This window comes from Micrasema longulum, unplaced genomic scaffold (assembly GCF_059751315.1).
Source record: "Micrasema longulum isolate JH-2025_06_02 unplaced genomic scaffold, ASM5975131v1 h1tg000745l, whole genome shotgun sequence".
Classification (NCBI taxonomy): domain Eukaryota; kingdom Metazoa; phylum Arthropoda; class Insecta; order Trichoptera; family Brachycentridae; genus Micrasema; species Micrasema longulum.
Genome location: NW_028277939.1, coordinates 478 through 25487, shown reverse-complemented (window position 1 = coordinate 25487; position 25010 = coordinate 478). Strand labels below are relative to the sequence as shown.

The following is a 25010-nucleotide window of genomic DNA, read 5'->3' as shown; positions in this document are numbered from 1 at the left end:
TATATTATAAATTACTTTAATATATACATAACTCATTATAAGATAAATAAAAAATAGCACTATGAATTCAGTCGATATTAGGTCTTCAATTGAAATGTCAACTGGCCGAATTGTTCTAGAAATTAATAGTGCTAAAAAGGGCCGCGTCGAGCGCCATATGTCCCGCAATATGACGCATGAAAGTAATTATGGTCTTACGTCAAAAGTACCATTTTAAAGAAAAATAGCCCTTAAGAAAAAATGATTGAAATACTGTTTTCCCAATGAAGAATCTTCCAAAAATTTGTGTAATCTGCAAGTTTAAACTAGGAGAAAAAACCCGCACTGGGGTTAAGACATTTAAAATATAGTATACTTATTTGTATGAAAAAATAAGCTGAACTAATAGGCTAGTTTCTTGGCTCACCGCAGGCGCTGGGCGCACTTTATTAATATTTATATTTATATTAGGATACAGATACGAACGGTGGAAATGATTTGAAATATATGGTAATTATTCATTTGTTTTTCTGTAAATAAAGTTACAGTAAAACATTATTATGGTTAGTCAAATATAATGGTAAGCTGCCCATAATCGCTTCTATACACGGTTCGCCCCTGGTATATTCCTCGGACTGAGTGAACTCTATAGTTCTTCTTCTTAATGGTGGGGGTCAGTGGAACTCTGGAGTTACCAGTCACGGAAATTTCGCTTGTTTACATAACCTTCAAGATGACAATGTGCTTCATCACTGTAAAATATGTTGTTCAGTCGTATTTCCGTAGAAAAAGTATTTAACATCCTTTCGGCATAAGATTTTGTTTGAAAGTAGTTGTGGTTCCATTTTTCGAAAATTTGGATTTTCAATTTAAAAAAAACTAAAAAATATTGGCGTTCTTATAATGAATCCAAATATTTCAATTTCGTTGGCCAATTTCAACGAGTTGTAAATTACGGACTAATAGAAAATGGTTTAGTTCAATTAATAAAAATAATAATAAAAAACAAAATCTTAGCTTACATATTTTAACGTTTCACAGATCGGCCGCTAGATGGCAGTAGTAAAAGCAGTTATTTTCAATTTATTTATTGTATATGCAGACCAATATAACCAAAATATTTACCAAAATATTTATTATTATTTTATTATTTTATTTAAATATTTCTCTAAAATATATTCAGTTTACCATAATTGATTTTTAATTACTCTTCTTTGGCTTGTATAGAAATCCACAAACATAGAACAGCAATTGAACGTAGTTATACAGAAAGCAGCCAGCCATAGAAAAGTGAAATTGATATAATAGCCATTTTGTGAAAATAGTGAATTATAAAATCTACACAATAGTTTGAATGTTTTTGACTTTAACAAACGATAAACAATGAAAACATAAGTTCTTTTATATATTACAAACAAAAATATTATTGTGTATTTAACCCGTTTAAAAGATTTTTTAAGTACCATAAGATTTTTCTAGTTTTGTGGATGTTTTCTGCAAATTAAGAAATGCCGTTTTTGTGATTGACACCTTTTTCCGGAGGTGATTAATACAATTTTATATATGAAAGCGGTCTGGCTGTTTTTAGCAAAACATAGAATCGACCTTACTGCACCCGATAACATCAATATCTCATTTTTCCGAAATTGTGTACTAGCTGCTTTCTGCATAACTACGTTAAATTTTTTTTAGTATATAAGGAAACTTTGTACATATTTAAGTTAGTTTGTTTAAAAATGTCCTAACAAGACAAAATGCGTCGCAATATACCAATATACACCCTTTGTATATTTAATAAAATAGATTTATAATCCAATAAACCTGTTTTCTTTTGGATACATTACCAAAGTTATTTTAATGTTTTTATTTTGCTTATAAAATAATATCTAAATAAATTGACGTGCGGTTTTTGGGAATACAAAAATTTAAAATATGATTTTTCTCAAGCCTCTCTATCGTGTGCTACAATTCACCTCGTGAGTATTTGGTTAGTGGTGAATTAAAAAAAAAACAACTGATAGGCAGAAAAAGTTGCTTTAATCACATTTAATTTCTCACTAGGAATTAAACCCGGAACCTTTCATGCGTGAGTCAAGCGTCTTAACGACTTCACCAGAGGCTGCCGGGTTTTTTAAGCGTTATTCTCTAAGAGTCAGATTATTATTTTCTCATTTATTTTTTCGAATAAATATTTGTGTTCTTACGATTTACCTAAACTATTTATTTGTTAGAAAATGAGAACCAAGTTGTGGTAGAGCGTGGTGCGAAGCTCGAACCTCTGATCCCTCGGTCACACCCGGTTCATTATTATATTTAGTTTATTCCTAATAACAAAAAATTAAATATAATAAAAAATAAAAGGTTGAAATTTCCCAGTATCCGAGATTTTAATAATTCAAACTTCCTAGCACGTAACAGTCGGCCATCGCCGCTAGTAATGATAATTACCGTTGACAGGGTGTAAAAATTGCTTGCTTGATTTTTTTTTAGTTTCTATTAAAAAAAAGTATTTACTAAACAATTGTATATCCACTCTTTTTAGCAGTAAAAAAAAATATTGGAGAATAATTACAAATATTTAACAACATTTAGTAAAATGTTTGACCACCAAGTTAATGCTTTAAATATTAATAATAGTTATATTTATTTGATTGTTGTTTCGCTTACCTCTGGCATCTTCAACAATGATCACCGAGCTGTAGGCGTCTGTGAAGAAAAACGCATTCCACACGAACACTATGGAAACTAATAGTTTTAATTCGTCCATTTTCAATATGTTTTCATACAAGTTCACTCGGGTAACAGACGCCACAATACATTTTAATAAATCCAGAGTATCATCCACATTTTAAGGTCGACGAAGATTACTTTCTGCGAAATATTTATTTAATTATTACCGCGCAATGTTTTAGTAGTCTGTTCATTATTACAAGAATTTCCAAATAAACAAACCAGCCGCGTAATATCCGACGGAGAATAGCCCTTTTCACACGTATCTTAATCTAAACGGCACGGTCAAGTTATAGTGGATTGACATTTATTATTGACATATATTGTCGGCCTCGTGGTGTAATGGTCAGTGCGTTTGCCTGCCATGCGAGAGGTCTCGGGTTTGATTCACGACATGGTTAAAATGAAATATTCATTTCAAAGGATGTTTTCGAACCAGAATATTTCATAGTCCCTGGACATCTTACCTTAATGTTACAAAAATAATCAAGATACGCTGCGATCGCTGTACCAATGCAGTGCTCTATGCATCATTAGGTGCGGAAAGGGAATGATGGTGAAAAAATACATCTCTTCGCGCGCAATTCCGTTTTGAATACAAGCCCAGGTTTTTGGTTCTATTTCACACATAGAATTGTATTCCTTATACGCCTGGACTCAAATAATTAATAAATTTTATAAATAAATATGCACATCGGTTTTTTTACATCAATGATTGCATGTGTACCTTGATGATCTATATGGATTTTTTAAAATTATTGAGAGCAACGGAATATTTGCTGTATGATACCATACCATACCATGACATTCTCGGTCTTCCTCGTTTTCCGCATCCATCAACATTCACGTAGTTGATCTTTCAGCCATTCTTTCGCCGTCCATTCGCTCTACATGTCCGAACCAACGCGGAACTCCTTTCTTGATTTTGTCGATAATGCTCGTCTCAGCCTCACATAATGCACGGCTCTTGACTATTGACATTTGTGCATCTACCGTACATACTAGATTGACCTCACAGAGATCGCATTTTGACAGCATTCAGCTTACTTTCATCCCTGTTTTACCAATTATATATTTCACATTCATACATCAGTGTGAGTCCCGGGTCTTCATCGCGAACTTCTAATTTTGCCTAGCCTGACAAATATTTTATAAAAAAGAGGTAATAAACAAAATGGCAATGTATTATGTCCATTTGTATTATATTAGTCTCGCTTCTCATAATGTTTCGTAACTTTATATTATTACGTGTTGACATTGTTCCATATAATTTTTCTCAATTGAAACAATAGCTGTAGATGTTATCTGGAGCTAATCTCAGAGCGCAATCTGTTCTGGAAATTACAATTAGTCTTCATATCGTTACGACGTAACGAAACAACATTTTCTTTAAATTTTGTAAACAAAACATACCGAGCAAATAAATGTGTTCATATCTAAATATTTGCACACGAGTCATTACTTGGAATCTCTAAGCTCAGTCATATTACTCCACTACTCGGGGAACTCAGGGAACTCAGGGAACATACACCGGCGCTCCACAGAGGGTGGTATACAAACCCTATTGGATTACGTATGATAAGGCGCGACATGATAGGGTCTATCACGAGTTTGGGTATATTTCAAGTTGATAAAAATATCATGTCACAGTTACATTTTAACCGTGTTATTCTAACATACACGAGTTTACTTTAAATACACATAATTCTCGTTTAACAATAATATTTTTGATTTATCCCACTGCAAATTATATACGGCAATACCTGCATTGTACCTTACAGGATACACATGAGTCCATATTTGACCGTTTTGAAGTTAAAAATGCAGAAATTTTTGCAATAAACTCTTATATGCGTGAATTTTTATTCGGTGTTTTCACCGAAGTCCACTTTCGTCATAAAAATGCAAATTTAAAGTTTAAATTTAGATCTGTAGTTTTGTTTTAGTGCTAAAAACATCAGCGGTCTCAGATAATGAGATGTTTATACGTACTTTAATACTCAAGATAATATTTTTTTTACATTGTAAGATCTTTATAGATTAAAATTATCTTATTTGGTTCAAAAGTTACCATGTTTTGGAAATCCCATAACGTTTCAGGTGCTAGTCCGAGGGCTATGAAATATTCTAATGTGAAAACACCCTTTCAATTTAATATTTCATATCAACCATGTCGGGTATCGAACCCGAGACCCCTTGCATGGTAGGCAAACACGCGGACCATTACACAATGAGGCCGACAAATATTTTTCAATTTGAATTAAAAAATATATGGTAAACATGTGGCTACAGCAACAATTTTTATCAACTTGAAATTTCAAATTTCCAAAAAAAGTTTTTCGTGATACACCCTACTGCTCAACCCGGCTCCGGAGTATCTAAAGGGGCTGTGCATTGATTGTATTTGTCTGTGTCCAGGCAGATGAAGAATACAGACGTAAAATGGTGATGAGAAATAAAACCAGAATCCTGGGTTAATGTTTTCAACTCGACGGCTGCCGTCAGGTAAAAATTCTAAAAAAGTCAATTGAGCGGAGAAAAGTTTGCCTCGTTTCGCAGTGGTCGGCGTATTTGCCTACCATTCTTATTGCCCTTGGTTCGATTCTGGACAGGGTGCAGGTGAAATATTGGTTTTTAAGATTGTTTAAACTGTAAATTGAAATGCACCGACTTCGGTTAGAAAATTTGGTGCCCTATGCACCACTGGGCGCGGAATAAGTTATAATGATGATGCCGCACTATCCAACGCGGGTATGATAATATTAAAACAATTCGCCATCACAGGGATGTTGCGTATCTATATAGTATGTATATAAAAATGACTGAATTCCAAAAACTTCGGAGAACGTTGTTTTTATGGATATTGAAAGAGTTTGTATTTTAACGTTTACGTTTATCGATTATTTTTATTAGTAACTGAATTGATTAATTTCCTTACAATTTCTTCATTTCAACGTATTAAATTATTTTCAAAAGATTTTTAGCAATGCTAAAATAATTTTAACTGACGTTTGATACATATTTTAAAAAAATAGATTCATATAAAATGGACTACTACCAACGTAAGTAGCGCAGAGTTTGACGTTTGCAAAAAGAATTCTTTCTTTGAATTTTCAACTTATTTAAGTTATTTTATATTTTGGACTTCAATCATAAACAAGTACCTTGGTACCTAATTAAATTCGATATTTCAATTTAAATAATTTTTAGTTTTGAAATTCAATCATAAACAAGTACCTAGGTAAGTAATCAGCAATGAAAAATCTATTTGCTTCTATCCGAACAGTTTTTGTACGCTTTCACGATACGGTCATTTTTCTTTTCTTTTGGATTCCAATTTAATATCAAGGTCACGTCAAAAACCGACTCGCTGTTAAATAATGACCAAGTTCACGATGAGCATGTGTTGAGTGTCATAATTTTAGAATTCTCAGGGTAAAACGTGGTCTGACTTTTCTTCATTAACACGTATTCCCGTATTTTCTCCATAGATTGTGGCACTAGAGTAGTAATTTTCGCGCGATTTTGATTTGAACACGACAAGGTTTTTTAACCTATCACAATAGGAGATAAAATGAAAAACTAACCCTTATTTAGAATATATAAATAGCACAAAAAAGTCCAAAATAAATAACGTGTGTCCTTATTTACGAAAAAACGTTTGTTTAACCAACTTATATCAGGTAAGCAAACGTTCGGGCAGGACAACATCTGTCGAGTCCGCTAGTAACTAACAAAAAAAAAGTCGTTTTTTTAACTGTCCATTCGCTACTTATCTTCAAACGCACACAGCATCCGAGCAAAGAAAACGCACTGTTAACCGAAACAGCCATAAAATAGAAAATAAGTGTTAATATGTTACAACAGAGATGAAGTTCATCTAAGAGAAGGAAATATGGAAGTCTTGGCATTTACTAGGCTTATAAACCTGTAATCCACTGGTTCGAGTGAATCTTTACACACTGTGCAACATTCACTTTTTTAAAACATGAACGGTAAATGTAGCCGTTTAAAACCGTCCTTCTAAATGCCTCAACTTCCATACACCCTTTTTTTAAATGTTCTGATATCCATTCCTGTTGTGATATGTTGATCTAAATAATTCCCTATGGGGTAGAATTCAGACTAAGTCAGCAAATATTTGGAGAAATAAAAAAAATAAAAAACACAAGTATTTAAATATGAATTTAACAACAGAAAAACATTTTTTAAGGGGAAAATGGAAGTTTAGGCAATCACAAAGCTTACGACCTTGATGATTTAAGTGTAGTAGGTGAAATAATTTATTCAGGTGAATCTCACCCACATTAGTTAAGGTTTCAGCTTTTTTCTTTCACAAAAAAGTCAACAGATGAAAAGTTGAGGTAATATAAATGTTAAGATATAGGCAGAGTGATGAATGAACACAGTGTGTAAGGGGCAACTTAAATCAGCCAATGACAGCTCATAAGCCCTTTGAATGCTTATACTTCCGAATTCCCTTCTCAAAAGCGTTTTCCCTCTCTAGGGAGGAAATTCAGCCTAGACAGGAACATTTATATACATTCAAAACTTTTTTATTTTTTTATTTTTACACGCACGCACTATCACATATTATTATTTTTTTTTATTTTGTATTTTTCTTTGTTTCGAGGCAATAGCACGCTAGTTCCACGCTGTCAAAAAGAGAACTGAATCAAAATAATTTCGACTATGCAACTGTTAATTTTATTCATAGATTCTTAACGAGTGTGTTAAAATTTCCCAAAACAATGGTTTTTTATCGTACTGTGCTGTTATCGCCTAGGACCGGTGGAGTTTCCGTTGTATTGTGATGTAAATGTGCACAGTGCGGCGGACGATGTACCACTGAGGAGCGCACAGAGACCGCGTGCGATTTATATGATTTCGACACACGATCATTTATTACCTTGAGAGAACTATCTGTGTATTGACTGTTATGGAAATAGACCAATTAAAGTATTCTTCAGTTTTTTTTTTAAAAATACAAATATTTCGAGTTTGTCCAAAATTTTTGTAGATAAGGACTGGATTCAACTTCCCTGGGAACTGATACTATTAACATTTTACAACAGAGATGAAGAACATTTTAGAGAACGTAATATTGAAGTTAAGGCATCTACACGGCTTATGACCTATCATTGGCTGTTTTTTTTTTTTAAGAAATATTTGCGTTCTTATAATTTACCCAAATATTTAGTTTTGAGGGCCATTTTCAACGCGTTTTAAATAACTCGCTAGTAGAAAATTGGTATCAAGTTGGGGTACAGTGGGATCCGAACCAGAGACCTTCGGTTCGTGAGTCCGAGACCCTAGCCACAGGTCCACAACCCGATCAAGATCGTTTAAGTGGCCAGTGCACACTGTGTAATATTCATCATTCTGCCCATATTTGAACATCTATATTCCTTAAATTCTTTCACCTGTTGAGGTTTGGGAGGTTAAAAAGCTGAAACCTTTATTTATGCGGGTGAGATTCATCCGATTGAATAGTCAAAAAATTATTAAACAGCAAGTGAAACTTAAGTGTACAAATATATTTTATTCTTCAATTATTATTAAACTATGTACTTACTTATAATTTTTTTTTTAAATGTAATGTAACCCGCAGACAAGCTTCGGCTTTGCGGGAACAAAAATACAATTATGTATGTTACTTATTTGTTAAAATGAATAAAACTCTTTAAAAAAAATTTTTTAAAAAAAAATTCACTTACATAAACGCCTTAAGTTTTTTTTCAATTTTTATAAATTTTCATGGACCAGAAGTGGTATTCTGAATCTTTTATACTCCCTTGAGAGTGATTATCTTACGGCTTTTTATTTTTTGCAGGCGTTAATATATTGCTTAAGTTCTGGCCATACTGATGATTAAACGTCAAATAAATATGAATACGTGAAATTATACATGATGATTTCCATCTTGCGACCTTCAACATTAATTGAAATACTTAATAAGGTTGAATAAACCTAACCGCATTTGTTTTTTTCCCGTTTTTAAAACAGATTTAAACATCATTTGACGTTTAATAATCACTGCGGCCATTATATATAAAGCAAAGTGTCAGCGTATCAATAAAAAAAGTCCCCTTAATAAACCACTCTCTAGGGGGTAGAGAAGATTCAGAATACCAACTTAAAATTAAAGGTAACACGGAAGTCTAGGTTACACAGTGTATAAAGTGGCAACTTAAACCAGCCAATGACAGGTCATAAGCCCTGTAAATGCCTAGACTTTCATATTCCTTTATTTAAGGTGTTCTCCATCCCTATTATAATTTGTTAATTTATATACATGTTATGTCAGCAAAAGACATAAAAAGGTCAGTACATATGAATATAAAACGAGTTAACACCAGATCGTCAGCATAAGTAGCTTTTGCAAATAATTCTTTAATCGTTACTATAGAACATCATCAAATATTTACAAAGAGATGATTTGAATTCACAGAGACTCGAGTTCAAAACGTCCGCACGAGACTTACATTCGTTTCCTAGTCTGCGTATGCGCGGTACTGGTGAGTGGCAAAGGTAGTTGGTTTGAGAAGGGTGACAATAATATAGACTATTTTGTCTAGTTCTACGTGTTGGTATGTTAATATTTATTAAATCCAGGAGTTCGCAACAATCGAATTGAAAATAAATGATTTATACTAAAATATTAGGTTAGTTATTGTCCCGCGATCCTCCAGAGTAGGTTTATTAAAAAAAAGAAACAAAGACGTGAGTTGTACTCTAATTGGCTTCTAACCAAATATATACAGGGTGTTCATTAAACCCTGTCACATCCGAAACCGCGATGATCAATATGAGCAAGAAGACATGTTGGCACATTGAAATATTTTTTTAGAACAAATAAAAATTGAAAAAATAAAATATCAAATAAAGCATTTGCTTAATGGTCGCTTACTTCTACATGGGAGAAATGAGGAGGGGGGGAGGGAAAGTCTGAAATGCCGACAACCGGGCGGCCGCTCTGTACTCACTTCTCCCCTGCAGAAGTGAGCAACCATTTGTTTTTAAAAATATTTTATTTAAAAAAAATTTCTCTTTTCTAAATATTTTTTAAATATGCCAATATGTCTTCTTGCCCATACTGATCATCGTGGTTTCAGATGTGACAGGGTTTAAAGAACACCCTGTACACGAGAGTTTAATTGTTTTAACTGATTTAAAATCCTTTATGGTTCTAAGAATGAAAGCTAAAGTTTTCATACTTTTAGAAGTGATGTGGTTTATGTGGCTTTTGAATTCAAGTTTTTCGTCAAATATGAAACCAAGATTTCGAATCTCTGTGACTTTTTCCAGTTGAATGTTGTTTATTGAATCCGAAAATAAAATTTGAGATTTATGTACCAAATGTAAACGAAAAAGTTGTTCAACAATGTTTTGAGTATGTCCAAATGTTTGCAGACTGGCTGGATTTTCTCCCTAGGGAGTTGTTCATATTTATATTTATTGCAACAGATAGGGGAAACATTTTTGAAAAGCGAATATGGGAGTCTAGGTATTTACAGGGCTTATGACCTGTCATTGGCTGGTTTAAGTGGCCACTTTACACACTGTGTAACATTCACCATTCTGCCTATGTTTGAACATCCAAATTTTCTCAACTCTTTCATCTGTTGACTTTTGTGAAGTAAAAGAGCTAAAACCTTTATCACGTGGGTGAGATTTATCCGGCTGTACCAATTCACCTACTAGGCAACGCCTGAAAACAATTTTCCATTTTTTTTTACTTCTTCTTTTACTAGGCGGTTAGTTCAACAATGTTTTGAGTATGTCCAAATGCTTGCAGACTGGCTGGATTTTCTTCCTAGGGATGGAAGAATTGAGGAAATGTCGATGTTCAAACATAGGCAGAATGATGAATGTTACACAGTGTGTAAAGTGGCCACTTAAACCAGCCAATGACAGGTCATAAGCCCTGTAAATGCCTAGACTCCCATTACTCCCTTCTCAAAACGGTTTTCCCTCTCTGTTGCAATAAATTTAAATGAAAAAAAATGTTTTTTTTTTATTCGTGACTGGAAATTTGTTGCAACAGTGATGTAAAACTATTTGGAGAAAAAATCTCAATTCTACCGAACAATATTCTGATATAATATAATATTGAATTGTTATTGAGATGACCCACTTCTCACAACGAGAACTCATTTCAATTTGATTAAACAAGGTGATCTTTAATTACGTTAATATTATTTTATTTAGGTAAGGCGCACCCACTTTTATTGTTTGGAGATTATTATTTATCGTCTTTCTGCCGTCTTCGATAACGTATTTTGAAAAAAGCCAAACGTTCCGGAAAATAGAAATACGAGACCTCGATTTTGTTGATTTTAGCTAGGCATATTCAGCCCGACGTGGAGCTGTCTTTCTTGCACAGTATTCGGAGAGGCATCTGCGACTATATTCCAATACCTATTTATAAAACCGCTTCTCGCCGCATATCCTCTTCAGTCGAGACTGTCCTTTAGTCTGCTCACCCTCGATAGGGGAATATCACATCCTGCGAGTACCGATAAAAATATATGAAATAGATTTTAGAATAATTAATTGTATTTTTAAAATCAATGTGGATATTGTGGAGAAATGTTTTCATACGCAACTTTAAAAAAGAGCTTCGTCGCTAGAAAAACGCAACATGTTTGGCCTTGACAGTGTGACGTCGAGATTTGTGCCAATGTTCTACACAAATTTGAATGGTCAGGAATAAATAAACATGAAACGTGACGTATTAGGCGCGTGGCCAATGGAATGACCGTTTTGACCGATTTGATTATTCCCACTCTTGATATCCATCTTCGAGTATTTGATGGACTCGATCGTGTCATGTCTTTCTCGATCTTCCTCGTGTTCTGCATCCTCCGACATGCGCACCGTGGATCCTTTTAGCCGTTCTTTCGCTGTCCATTCCCCGCGTCCCTTTCTTGATTCTGTCGGTAATGCATGTCTCAAACTTACATAGTTCACGGATCTCTTCGTTTGTACACCTATCATTCACCGTTTTACCACACATTCGCCTGAGGGATCGCATATCGAGAGAATTTAACATACTTTCACCATCATTTTTCCAATTCCGTACCTCGCTCCCATACATAAGAGTTGGCACTAGAACTCCATTGTGAACTGCTAGTTAAGCCTCCCGCGATAAACATTTGTTTGCCAAATTACAGTCCAGAAAGCGCGCCACCCGTCGACAGCACCATGTCGATGGGCGCTGCGTATTCTGGCGCACCCCACAAAATGACAAATTTCGTTTTTTAATAGTAACGCGTAGACAACTAATTATAATGTCGGCCTGGTAGCGCGTTTGCTCACCTTGCAAGAGGTCTCGGGTTCAATTGCCGCCATGATTCGAGATAAAACATAAAGTTGAAAAGGTGTTTTTACACTAGAATATTATTTCGTAGACACTGGATTGGCGTCTGAAACGTAAAACTGATTGTATTACCTTCATGTAATAGAATACATCAACATACGCTGCGATTGTTTTGTACCAATGCAGTGCCCTATGTACCATTAAGTGCGGCATGAGAATGGCGGTAGACAATAACAATAACTTTAAATCCCTTTATTCAAAATTTTAATATCTTTAAAATATATGTATATACGAGTATATACAAATATTTTTTTCCCGTAAACAATCGTATGTTTTGAGAACATATGCCGAAAACTAAGGTATTAACACAAACGGTCATATTAGTTCGCTAAAAAAAATACTACGTTTGACAATTTCTACACCGAGGGTAAGCGGTACCCTCGGTTCTCTTTGATGGGAAAGTATGGACAGTATTGTCCATTTACCCATATTCAAAAAACGAGCGGGTCCAGCATGAGACGCCTGACGCGAGGACTCGGGAATGGAGGCTGTTTGCGGACGCCATACGCTCCAACCAGGGAGCGGACACGGAATAAACACGGTCATCAATGTATCCTTGAAAAACTAATAAACAATTGAGAGAATTAACAACAATGCATTAAGACTCAAGGATTTTTATTTGAATTTAAATAGAAGTTGATAAATTAAATTGCATACTTAACATGACAAAACGATGATAGGATTCACATCAAAAGTAGAATTAGTATTTTTTAGTATAAATTACGCTATAGGGGCCATATAAGGAATGTTCTAGTCAAAAAGATATTTCGATTCAACCATTTTGGCAATGGAACGCGCGATTTTTTGTATAGGTAGTCGAACGCGCTTACCGTTAGGAGAATTGAGATATTATTACTATCACTATGGATAAGTTACAATATGAAGAATCCAGATGACTCGGAACGATTAGTATCATAAAAGTGAGTTGCCTGCAGAGATTAAGGATGCTGAGTCTGTTTTTGTTAAAAGCAAACATCTATATGGCTAGAGTGTCATCGGAAAGCGTCTGGATTTTATTGTTTATTGGTAAAATTATAATAAGGTGTTCAAATCGTATTTGTATAACTACCTAAAAATAAACACATTTCGATAATTGAGCTAGGAATTAGGACGATACGCCCGGGTTGCTTAACTCTGCTCCGTTTAATGAACTTAGGTCGTGGGCCCGGAAGAAAAGCATAGTGCTATGACAAAAAGCACCCGGTGGGCAATTATACTCGGAAGATACGGAAGCTATAAATATATGTAAATGAATAATTTGTAAAGCTTTTTGTGAAAATCGCCTCAAGGGCACTATGACGGTGTAGTTCAAAATCAATTCTCCCGAGCAATTACGAAGAACGTAGTTATGCAAAAAGCAGCCTGTCGTAAAAAAGGGAATCTGAGGTAATAGCGCAGTTGTGAAAAGAGTTGGCAATTAGATCAACGTAAAAGTGAAAATATTTCTTACTTTGACAAATGCACAATTTCTTTATTTTTAGAATATAGAAAATAATTTAGAAATGTATTTGACCAGTTTTAATGATTTTTTAAGTCTGGCTGAACACAACCTGAGACATACATTTTTCAGGAAACAGCCAACCCTAGTGAAATTCTGATGTATGTTGTGTTATTATGTATTGAACATATTATTTTATTATTACGTTCGGGTATGTAATTGCAAGGAATCGAATTGAAAAAGATTACAATGGTCGGGCCATGTGGACGTAATAAATGATAGCCGTACCCCAAAAGAGATTGTTTATACCAATCCAGAAGGCAGACCGAAATTTCGATGGCCGGACAATGTGCAAGGTGACATTAGAGCAATTGGCCCCACGAGCTGGAGAAGAGCCGCAGGGTGCGGGGAGGAGTGGAGTCAGGTTCTGGAGCCCTGGGCCAGGGCCCACAGTGGGCTGCAGCGCCACTGATGATGACGAATTGTTAAGAATCACTTAATTAATTTGTCATAATTATTTTATTCCGTGTTAAAGAAATTTTCATGATTTTTTTACGTCTGACTGACTACGCAACCTGAAACCTGCATTTCGCAGAATATAGCCACATCTTATATTGAATGATACGTCATTCAAACAGTTGATATTCTGTATTAAAACATGTTTTTTTTTATTACAGGAATGTTTAAATTAATGAATTTGTGAAGTGAAAACACTTATGTATAGAATTTTTCCAATTTAATTTATTTGAGAGAATTATATTTCTGGAGGCATTTATCTTTCCGTCAGCATCTATAGCGTTACATTTTTCCAGTCTGTAGTGTGTGTGTGTGTGTGTTTTCTGCAAATTGAGAAATGCCGCTTTTGTGATCGACGCTATTTTTAGAGGGTGATTGTTACAGTTTTTTGTATATAAGTGGCATGACTGCTTTTAGCGCAACATAGCATTGACCATACTGCACTCGATAACATCAATATCTTATTTGATCAAAATTGTCGACTGGCTGCTTCCTGCATACTTACTTTGAATTCCGTAAACTAGCGGACCCGACAGACGTTGTCCTGCCCGAAAATTGGCTTGCCTGCCATTAGCCGGTCAGCAAACATTTTTTCGATATTCAATGTTTCGATAAACTATATACTAAGTGACATTTGACATTAAGTTTGACATTTAAATCTTTTCGTTTTGTCATTGTGTGATTTCCTGTTGCCCAAAGCGAAAGCAAAAAAGTGTGCAATACCTCGTTATCTTGCGGCGATTGTCTAAGGCCCGGTTGTATGATCGTTGTAATAAAAAAAAACTATAGTAATAGTCCAAAATAGAAAAAAATGAGTTTCATCTTTAGTAACTAACAGTGGATGGTAAAACTCTTTAAACTTTAGTTAAAAATTCAACCCGCCAATGTTGGCGAGTAAAACGTTAATAGTAGAATAATGAAGATGGTGTCATTTTTTACTTTTACCAGTTATCTTTATTTACTTCCGTCTCTTAGTATTGTTTTATTCCCGAATACGGAATGGACTATATTTATCAATGTTTAAGCAATCTTAATCGGAAAGTTCGTTCGACGATGATTTTTTTTACATAATCGTAAAAAAAACGAAAACATTTTGAAAACGATTTGTCAGTATTTTTCCGCCAAACCTTGGCCGTTCAATTTAGTGGCAGTCAAATTTATTTTTGTTTGTTTTAAATTTGTTTAATTTTTTAAGTTCAAAGTTCATTGATTAAATAACTTTTAATAAATCACGTTTTTAATGAAATATATATGATAAGTTATCTTACATTTATTAACACAAATGTTTTTTATTATAATTTTCGCGTTCTGACATTACGCGGTGACTTCGCGCATGTATGCGGTGAAAGTGGGGCCAAGCGGGGGCTTTCTGTGGACACAGTCTGATGTATTGAAATATGATTTTACGCTCCTTGTAATGGCCATCGGTTCGAATTCGTCACGGCAGTGACATCTGTTGAGAAAAGATGAAGTCAACCGAAAAGGACAACGTATTTGATTAGTTAATCGAATACGTAGTTTTAATAGGCGTCGATAGATAGCTCGCCTGGTCTTCCGTCACTGCACACGGGCGGAAATACATAAAAAAATATCATTGCAAAATTCGCCATATTGGGCACGCCACTGGGTTTTTGTAATCTCCTTTTAAATCTTCGAAATAATCGCGAAGGTGTTAAAATTCCGAGTCAACAGTGAATCCATCTCCTAGGAAGTGACCAGGAAGACGAGTCGGATGCAGACCGGGACTTCGGGATTGCCCGGGTCAGTTGTATTCTATTTTCTTTGACGGATTACCTGTCGGTTGGGTTCGAACTGTTGGCCATTGTTATATAAATTAACTTTTGATTGTTACTTAAGAATCGAAACTGCAAAACAAGAAACATGTATAGCTTGTGAATGACATAACATTATACACTCCTGCTGGACTATTCTTAATTCTATGATTATATGACGCCTACATTATAATATTTCAGAGCTTGTTGGATTACCGTATTTTTGTTGTCTTTTCATTTTTCTTATCATTCTTGTTTTCGAATACGATATTAAAATATTGTTATTGTTTTTCGGTTTTTATTATATGAAATTTCAAACTTTATATTATTTTAAGATTCTCTTGGCCGATGTTGTTATTTGATTGCGTTTAAATATGTCATGTTGTCACGTGGTTTAATTTGTTCGCCTTTTTGGCATTTGCATAGTCACATTCCACAGTGTAAAAATGTGCAAAAAATTAATAAAACATAATATTCCATTTTCAAGATTTGGATTAAAAAAAACAGTGATTATATTTCATTTATGTAAAAACTCGGGTAAAACAACGCATTGATAGTAAAACGATAGTTAGACCAAATTTGTTAATAAATTAAACTATAGTAAAAATAAACTTTCGTTTTAGAACTACTTGTTTGTGATTAAATTCCAAAACTAAAAATTGTCCATATTAAAAAAAATATTGAATTTAAGTAGGTACTTGTTTACGGTTGAATTCCAAAACAGAAAATAATTATTTTTTCAAATATGGCATTCTTTTAGCAAACCTCAAGCTCCGGTCGTCTAACGAACAAAGGGTTGTACTTATGTAGGAATACGATTTTTAAAAATGTATCGAATTTAATATTATTTTAGTTTCACCAAAAATCCAGTAAACAAAAAAAATGGAAAAAAAATATAAGGAACGTAAGGAAAAAAATTGACTGGAATCCATAAAAAGCGAATGTTGTTTGTAAACATTAACAAAAAAACTTTTTTAAACACAAAAAAACAACATACTTCCATTCTCGTCGAATGTAACCCTGCTAGGTCGATGAAACAAATATTTAAGCTTCTAACTTTTTTTTACTGATTCTTGTAGACATTTTCTAGTATGTACGTGAAATAATTCAGTCAGATGAATTTTATTCGCATCAATAGAGGTTCTAGCTCTTAAACATCACAAAAATCCAGAACTTGGAAGGATTGAAGAAATATGGATATTTGAACGTAGGCAAAACGGTAATTGTTACATAGTCAATGAAGTGGCTACTTAAAGCAACTAATTTCAGGTCACAAATCCTATCAATACCATTTAATCTGCAGTGCCCTGCAGGGCTCTAGTGATAACCCTCGTTTTATGGTTTGGGTTAAGTTTCTGGTTAAGCCATTTGACAATGTGTCACAGCATGAATAAATTCTTATATCTGTCTCCTTTTCTCTCGCCAACTTTACAACTTCAATTCTGTCCCTTTCGCACCTGTATGAAGTTCCGAAAATTATTTAATTTATTATTTTGCCACCTGGGGTCAGTGTCCGCTTTAAACTCAACTAAAATACACGTTGATCGTTAAATCGATTTCGGTATGTTTATGCGTTTGCATCGCCTAAAATAAAATATAATTAATAATAAAACCCAAAATAAACTTCCGCGATAAGGAAGATACGAGTACCATCGGTGTGGAGTTTGCTGCTGTTTTCCAGAGGAACGAACATCTTCAAAGGGTCAGTCCATTTCAACCCGATTTTGCGCTGTGGCATTGCGAATTGTATATACCTTTTGTCGCGAACCAGCTTACGCATCGCCAGTTTCCTTGGGTCGAAAGCAAATGTTTGCGAGTTCTTCTTCAGAAGTTCCTTCGCACGGTGCTGCCCGGGTTTTCGCCCTTTTCGCTCGAGCGCCGAACTTTCTGGCCCATAACCTAAATTCGTTTGGACAAACCGCAGTTAAACTCTGGGCCTATTGGGGCCACCCCAGCTCCTTGTTGCAATATGTCAATAAAAATCCTAATAAATAAAGCGCTATTTCAACATATCATGGCTTACAAGGTAGGCCGGGTCGTAAGCCCTGTAAATGCCTAAATTGGTTTTATATGAGTTTTCTTCGTATCGGTTAAGATATCTGAGTCTATGTTATTTATTTTTTTTGTAGCGTACTTTTGTAAAACAATTATTATTAAAGCGCATTCATTGCGAATAATGTCCATTATTAACGAACACTTCAACTAACAGGAGTGCATTTATGCCTATTTCCATATGCAATATAATTAAAATAACATCATCATCACACCACGATTGTCTTTTGTTTGACCTACAAATAATGACGACATATTACCTGTAATTCACATTTTTTGAAAGGTATTTCGCGTTCAAGGTTTTACCCAAATATTTTATTTCTGTGGCTTTTAAGTTTGTAAAAAAAGACACGACGTTTTCCGATCCTCCAATCAATGAGCCTCCGTTTACATTTTCCAAAACAATCATCATCTTAGTTTAGACCTCTAAAATACGAGTTGATTTATGTCAAAGTCTATGGAAGTTTATGAATAAACAAAATGAATATTCAACTCATCGAGAGTCGAATCCTGGAGCAAATGCGTTAAATGACAAAATATTACATGCATTTTTATTCTTCTCGTTTTTCTAACAAAGTCAAATGTATATTATTTGTCGTTTCAGCATTTTACATTTGCATTTTAAAATTATTTAAAATGAAACACTTTGTAGTTTTTACCGCATAAGAGATTAATATATTATAACACAACTAGTTTCAGGTATTCTGGATTACCCATCATCAGGAGTAAATATAAACTAAACTTAAATATATAGAATTAACTTTAAGGACTTTCTAGCACTAGTTTTTCCGAATTTGCATTTGTTTATTGGGAATGCCCATAAAATTAAACGCTAACATTATGTCATAAATAAAGGTATAATAATGAATAATTTAGAAAATATTGATTTACAAAAAAAAAAAAAATTCTGAAAAAACTTTAATTAATAATATTTTATTCCGTAATTCTTCACCCCTGTTATCAATATTCCCCATAATTAGGAAAACCCCACCCACTCCACCTCACATTTCCTTACCCCTTCCACCCGACCCTATCAATACCTAAGTACTCATGTGTGTATATATTATTTTAGTTTAGTATATTTACACCTGATGATGGGTAATTTAGAATACCCGAAACTAGTTGTGTTATAATATATTCAACTCTTTTGTGGTAAAAATTACAAGGTGTTTGATTTTAAATAAAGTTAAATGTATATCAGGGCATAATCAAAATTTTAGGTGTATTATTTTCAATTTTTAAAAAGGTTCAATAAAAATGCATATAACTTTCAAAACGAACTTTATTACATATTGATAAATAAAATACAAAAGCGTGTGCTACCAAAAGCATTTAAAATTCTAAGATCACTTACCATATAAACTTGGCTTGATCTCGGTAGTTGTCCCGTAGCCTGGTCTTCCGCCTTCACTATTTTGCCCTGCTGTTTCGTGTTGTTTTTTGTCGCCGCCATATCCTTCACCACCACCAACACCATAACTTTCAGGTCTGCCGTATCCATTTGGCTTTGTATCATATCTGTTTGGATTCTCGCCATAGGTGTCTGGTCTTTCATTTCCATTTGGTCTTTTATTGTAATCATTTGAATTTCCACCATAGCTGGAACTTGTTCCATAACTAGGGTCTGGTCTATCATTATATCCATTTGGTCTCTGGTTATTACTATTAGGTGGTTCACCGTATTTATTATTATCACCAGTTGATAGATCATATCCACTCGGTCTTTGATTGTAATCAGATGGTCTCCTGTCATAACTGGAACCGGCTGCACTTGGACTATCATTATAATTATTTGGTCTATCACCATAACCAGAACTAGATCCATAATTTCCATCTGGTCTTTCATTGTAAACATTCGGTCGGTTTTCGAAGTTGGTTGGTCCGTTATCGTAACCACTCGGTCTACCATGATGACTAATTTCTCCGTCTGGTCTATCATTATATCCTATTGGTCTATTATAACCATAACTGCTTGGTTTCTCTCCATATCTACCAGAATTTTTATCATAATCACTCGGCATCTGACCGTACCCGTCAATTCTATCATTGTATCCTTTATATCTGCCGTAATAACCATAAGAGTTATCACCATAGTTTGGCCGGTCGCCATAGCCACCTGGTCTATCTCCGTAAGCACTTGGTCGGTTATCATAACCGCTCGGTCTATCGTCGTAACTGTTTGGTTTATTACCATAACCATTCGGTCTATTATCATATCCACTTGGTCTTCCTCTATCCCCTTTTTGACTTCCGTAAGTTGTATCAGGCCTGTCGTTGATAATAGCTTTGTTATAACTTCCGCCATTATTTCCTTTATTATTTTCTATATTAGGAGAACCACTATAACTTCCGTTACTTGGATCTGGTTTATCTTTATCGTAACCACTTGGTCTATAATTGTTATTCGCCGATCCTCCATACCTCACAGGGTTTCTCCCCATATTATCTTCTGAGCTGTCTCCGTATCCTGATGATGATGGCTTTTCAGTTACTTCATACGACCCGCCTGGTTTTTTATCTTGGTTTCCATACCCTTGAGTAGTTTTATCATTGTTTTTATCGGAAATTGGTTTTTTGATGTTATTTTGTGTATCATATTTGTTGATTTCATTTTGACTGGGTATTTTGTTATAATAATTGTTTTCACCATATCTTGTGTGGTTTTCTTCATAACTGCTACTGCTAGAGCTTTGAGAGTGATGAGAACTATACGCGCCACTACCTTTGTTGTTACTATTATATATCGGACTGTTTGGCATCAGATTATCATACCCATTACCTCTATATCCATCCACATGATAGTGCTGAGCGTTTCCTCCATATCTGTCAGTGTGGTAATGTTGGTCGTTTCCATAATAACTTGGTCTATAGAATGGCGTTTTGTCTAATTTGTTATTTAGATTATATCCGGAGCCATGTGACACCGCTATTTTATCGCCGTAGATTTGAGCAACAATTTCGTGCCTTTTATGCCCGTTGTTTCTGTAAGAATTCGACTCAAAGTTACCTAAATACGGCTTGTCATATCTGGTAGCTTCATAATTATCATAACCACTTCCGTAGGTTTTTGGTCTATCATTACTACCATACATTGGCTTTCCGTACTCATAACTCGACTGCCCATCATTATTTTTATAATTATTACCGTAGTAATAATCTATATTTTTATAATTATTATACGAGCCTGGCTTTTCATACGGAAATCTGTCTCCGTAAGTTGTTGGGTAAGGCCTTTCGTACTGTGTTTGTGGTTTTTGCCATTCAAATCTGTCTCCATATTTAGTGTCTTGAGAATAGCCACCGTAGATATCACCGTAGTATGCCGAAGATGGTCGGTTACTGTAATAATCATCGATTGATGGTCTATTGTACGAACTCCCATAACTGTAGCTATTAGATCCACTCGAGTGTGAACTGATGCTGCTATGATAATTGGATCCGGAAATTTCACTCTCGTATGGTCGGTTGATTCCTCCTCCATAAGTTATTCCGTTCTCTCCGTATGGTTTATTCCCGCCGTCGTACGGTCTATTATAGTTAACACTACTCCAACCCGGTGGTCTACTTCCCCAGCCTTTATATGGTTTTTGATTATTACTATTATAATAATGATCGTTCGAGTTAGAAATGCTATCGTAAGGCCTGAAATTGCTTCCAGAACTTGGTTTATTCGAGTGATAGTTAAAATCGTTGCTTTCGTTGCTTCCATAGCTACTACTGCTGCCTTGCGAGTTACTATTACTGCCAGAGTAACTGCCTCCACTTGATTGCGAATTACTAGGAGATCCATAACTTCCACCATTAGGTCTATTATTTCCACTACTTGAACTCGAACTTACAGCACTATTCATCGGCTTATTATATCCAGAACTTCCCGAAGAACTGAATCCATAAGAGTTATCATGTTGCGTTGGCTTGTTCAAATAGCCATTGCTGCTTTCCGAGCTTGCTGATCCATAATTGCCGTTGGTCGGAGGTCTGTTGCTTCCAGAGTAGCTTGAGCCACTTGCATATCCACCATCGTGTGAGCTAGGTCTATCGTTGTATCCCGGGTTGTCTTCAAACAGTGGATCCGGTCTGGGTCGTTCCGTTACTAACGGATCTTGTATGTCTCCATCCCCGTCAACGCACTTAGTTCGCTTGGCATATATATCAAAGTCAGGGTCTGCAATAGTGTCAGAAATTTGAGTTTCTGATTCAGATAGTTCTCTGATGCTAAGCTCACAAGTTCCGTTTCCTTTGGCGCTGATTCTGAAAAGAATGAGAAAGCATAATGTAGAAATGATTTATATTTTTGTACATAATACACTGTATTGTACTTGTCAAACTTTAGTTTGACATTTATGCATTTATGCAGTTGATATTAACTATGCATAGGAAGACTGATCAGTCTAACGTTACGTAAAAACTAAACTAAAACACCTAAAATGGTGCCATTTTTGGGATAATATAACTAACTAACTAACTAACCATCACGCCATTTCCCCGGAGGGGTAGGCAGAGAGGAAAGAACGCCACACCACTCTGTCCTGGCACACTTCCTTTGCTTCCTTCACATTCATACATCTTCTCATGCACGCACGTCGATTATTCCGACTTTTCACATGACCACTTTCAAGAATTTGTTGTACTTGATCATGCCATGTCTTTCTCGGCCTTCCTCGACTTCTACAACCAGACACATTCGCATCATAAATCTTTTTAGCCGTTCTTTCATCATTCATTCGCTCCACATGACCAAACCATCGCAAAAGACCTTTCTTAATTTTGTCGATAATGCTTAACTCAGCCTTGCATTCTGTTCTAATATGGTACTTCATATTGTAGTTATGGAGGATAATTGTCACCATCATATCCCTTACAGCATCTAAATGAGTACAGGGTAATCCATTTGTATTTCTAATGCATTGATACCCTGCAGTATAATGCATTAATAAAAGGCAAGATGATCAGTCTAGCGTTCTAAATGGCAGCCTGAAAAAAGTAATTAAAAATAGCGAAATGTATAAATAAGTCAATTCAATTCTAATTTAATTCGTCATCAAGGGAATATTCAGAAGATTCAGCAGAGGAAAACTTGTCAAAATCCGGTGCTCTCCAAACATTAGATTCGGAAATCGTGCTTTTGCCGTTTCCGGCTTGTCTGCCTAGGACCTATTGCCTTCAATCTTACGAGTCATCGACAGTCCCAGTCAGTTCAGATCTCAACTAAAATCTCACCTCTTTAGTTTATCGTACCCTCAATTTTAAATTAGAAAATGTAAAATGTCACTTTGGCTAAGTTAGAATGTAAGTTTAAGTTTACAATTATAAATCGCCCTTGAGAGGATTTTTTACAAAAATAGCGTCATATAAATCAGCCAAATATTATTATTATTTAAATAGAGAAGAAAGGAGGAGTGAGAAAGGAAAGAAATAGTAAAATATTTTTTTAAACAAAATTCCCATAAAAACATTCCTGGATAGTGGATGAGAGATGATTCCACAGCGGAGCCGCATAGACAGCATATGAGTTTGTAGAGAATGAGGGGTCTTCGAGAATGTGAAGGAAGAGGCGAGCAATGTGGAAGTACGAAGACGCGCTTACCCAAAGCTGAAGGAGTTGCATCTGTCCTTGTCCTCCGAGCACTCTCTCTCGCACTTGGTGACTGATGGAGTGTCCACTCTCCTCGTGGAGTCGCCGGGAGGAAGTTTCTCTCCTAAAGCCACTCTGATGAAGCAGGCTGTAAAATAAGACAATATTACAAAGCAAACTTATTTAAGAGAAAGGAAGACCGGAGAAAAAAAAACACCGCACCAGAACATTATAAAAAAAATAATTATAAAAATATTTAATTTCAAGGTTTTATTTTACTTCGAAAACACATTGTATAACTTTAAATTCTTGTACAATGTGTTTTAAATATCCGTTTTTTCTCTCATTGGTTTTTATTTTTTTTATCTCAGGTTTTAAATATACGCCGCTCTCAGTTCAATTTGGTTGTATTTTTTCTATTATATATTTTGAAATTCTTTTATGAATAAAAATGGCAACATTTTATTTGATTGAGCAACTTTTGACATGGTGGGTGTTGTATGGGACTCTAGTCTTTACTCGGTCAAAACAAAATGCGATTATTCAACTCTTGTATAATGCCAGTTTTGTTATATGGGTGCAAATCTAAGGATCTTAGTAAAACACAAAATTTCTGACGAGTTTTGAGAGTGAGGGCTTGGGAAAGAATATTGGAAATATGGTGGTTTGATTTCATGCCTCGGGAGAACCTAAACCTAAGTTGGCTCTTCTTTCTAGTAAGGTTAGGCTAAAATTTCTAGATGTTGGTTCTAAAGTACAAATAAGGAAACGCCTATTAGCATTCAGTGTGAATGTGATGTTTTATGTCATAAAAGAAGCTGCACCCTCGGGGGACCGCTGGTTAAACCTGAGGATGTCAAAGAGCTCGCCTGCTGTCTAATGGCCCAATACAAGGAGATTTTACAAAATAAGAACTCTCGCTCTTTTATAACTTTACTCTCATATTCTTCTTTCCTGTTCCTGTTGGACTTTCCCCAGCCATTTCATTGCCAATGCGTCTCCACTGTTCACGGCTCTGCGCCTTCTCCACAGCTCCATGTAGAGCCGCCCGTGACGATCCATCGAGCCGCAGCTCTGCCTCTGCTTCTTCGTCCTGACGCACTGCCCGTGACTATTATTTTCTGGGTCACGTCTGGCCATGTGTCTGAAGAACTGCTGAATACGTCGGCGGCAAACGGCCGATAGGCGAACTTTCGCGTTGAGCTCCTCAAGTATGGAGACGTTTGGTTTCCTGACGGTTCATGGGATTCTCAGCATTCTAGCTCATTTTTGTCCGTTTTAGTTTCCTTAGGAATCTCTTACAGAGGATCTCCCATAAATTAAAACACGAAAATTATGATATTATTAACTTTCCTTACATTTAAAACTCCGAATTGTACAATAGCATAAGCTTAGGTTTAATTGGTCCGTAAGCGTTACAATACATTCCGTTAATGTATCATAGCCTGTGCGTTGGCAACGTTTAATAGTTTATAAGAAACTAAGTAGGTAGTTAGTAATTTCGCAATTTTGTCGCAAGATGGCAGCCATTAGCAATTGATTAAAAAAAAATTGAAATCATATTTT

At 35.2% G+C, this 25010-nt stretch overlaps 1 protein-coding gene across 1 annotated transcript in view; it reads right to left on the bottom strand.

Annotated features, from left to right (window-relative positions):
- Positions 1 to 24675, bottom strand: part of LOC148279218 (uncharacterized) — a gene marked incomplete at its 5' end in the record, with an annotated part of 76090 nt that extends 51415 nt beyond the window's left edge. The window contains 3 exons of the mRNA XM_088230302.1: positions 19224 to 22120; positions 23457 to 23592; positions 24449 to 24675. Coding sequence (XP_088086428.1) covers positions 19224 to 22120; positions 23457 to 23592; positions 24449 to 24675 — 3260 coding nt within the window. The remainder of the gene's footprint in view (positions 1 to 19223; positions 22121 to 23456; positions 23593 to 24448) is intronic.
- Between the last annotated feature and the right edge of the window lie 335 nt (positions 24676 to 25010).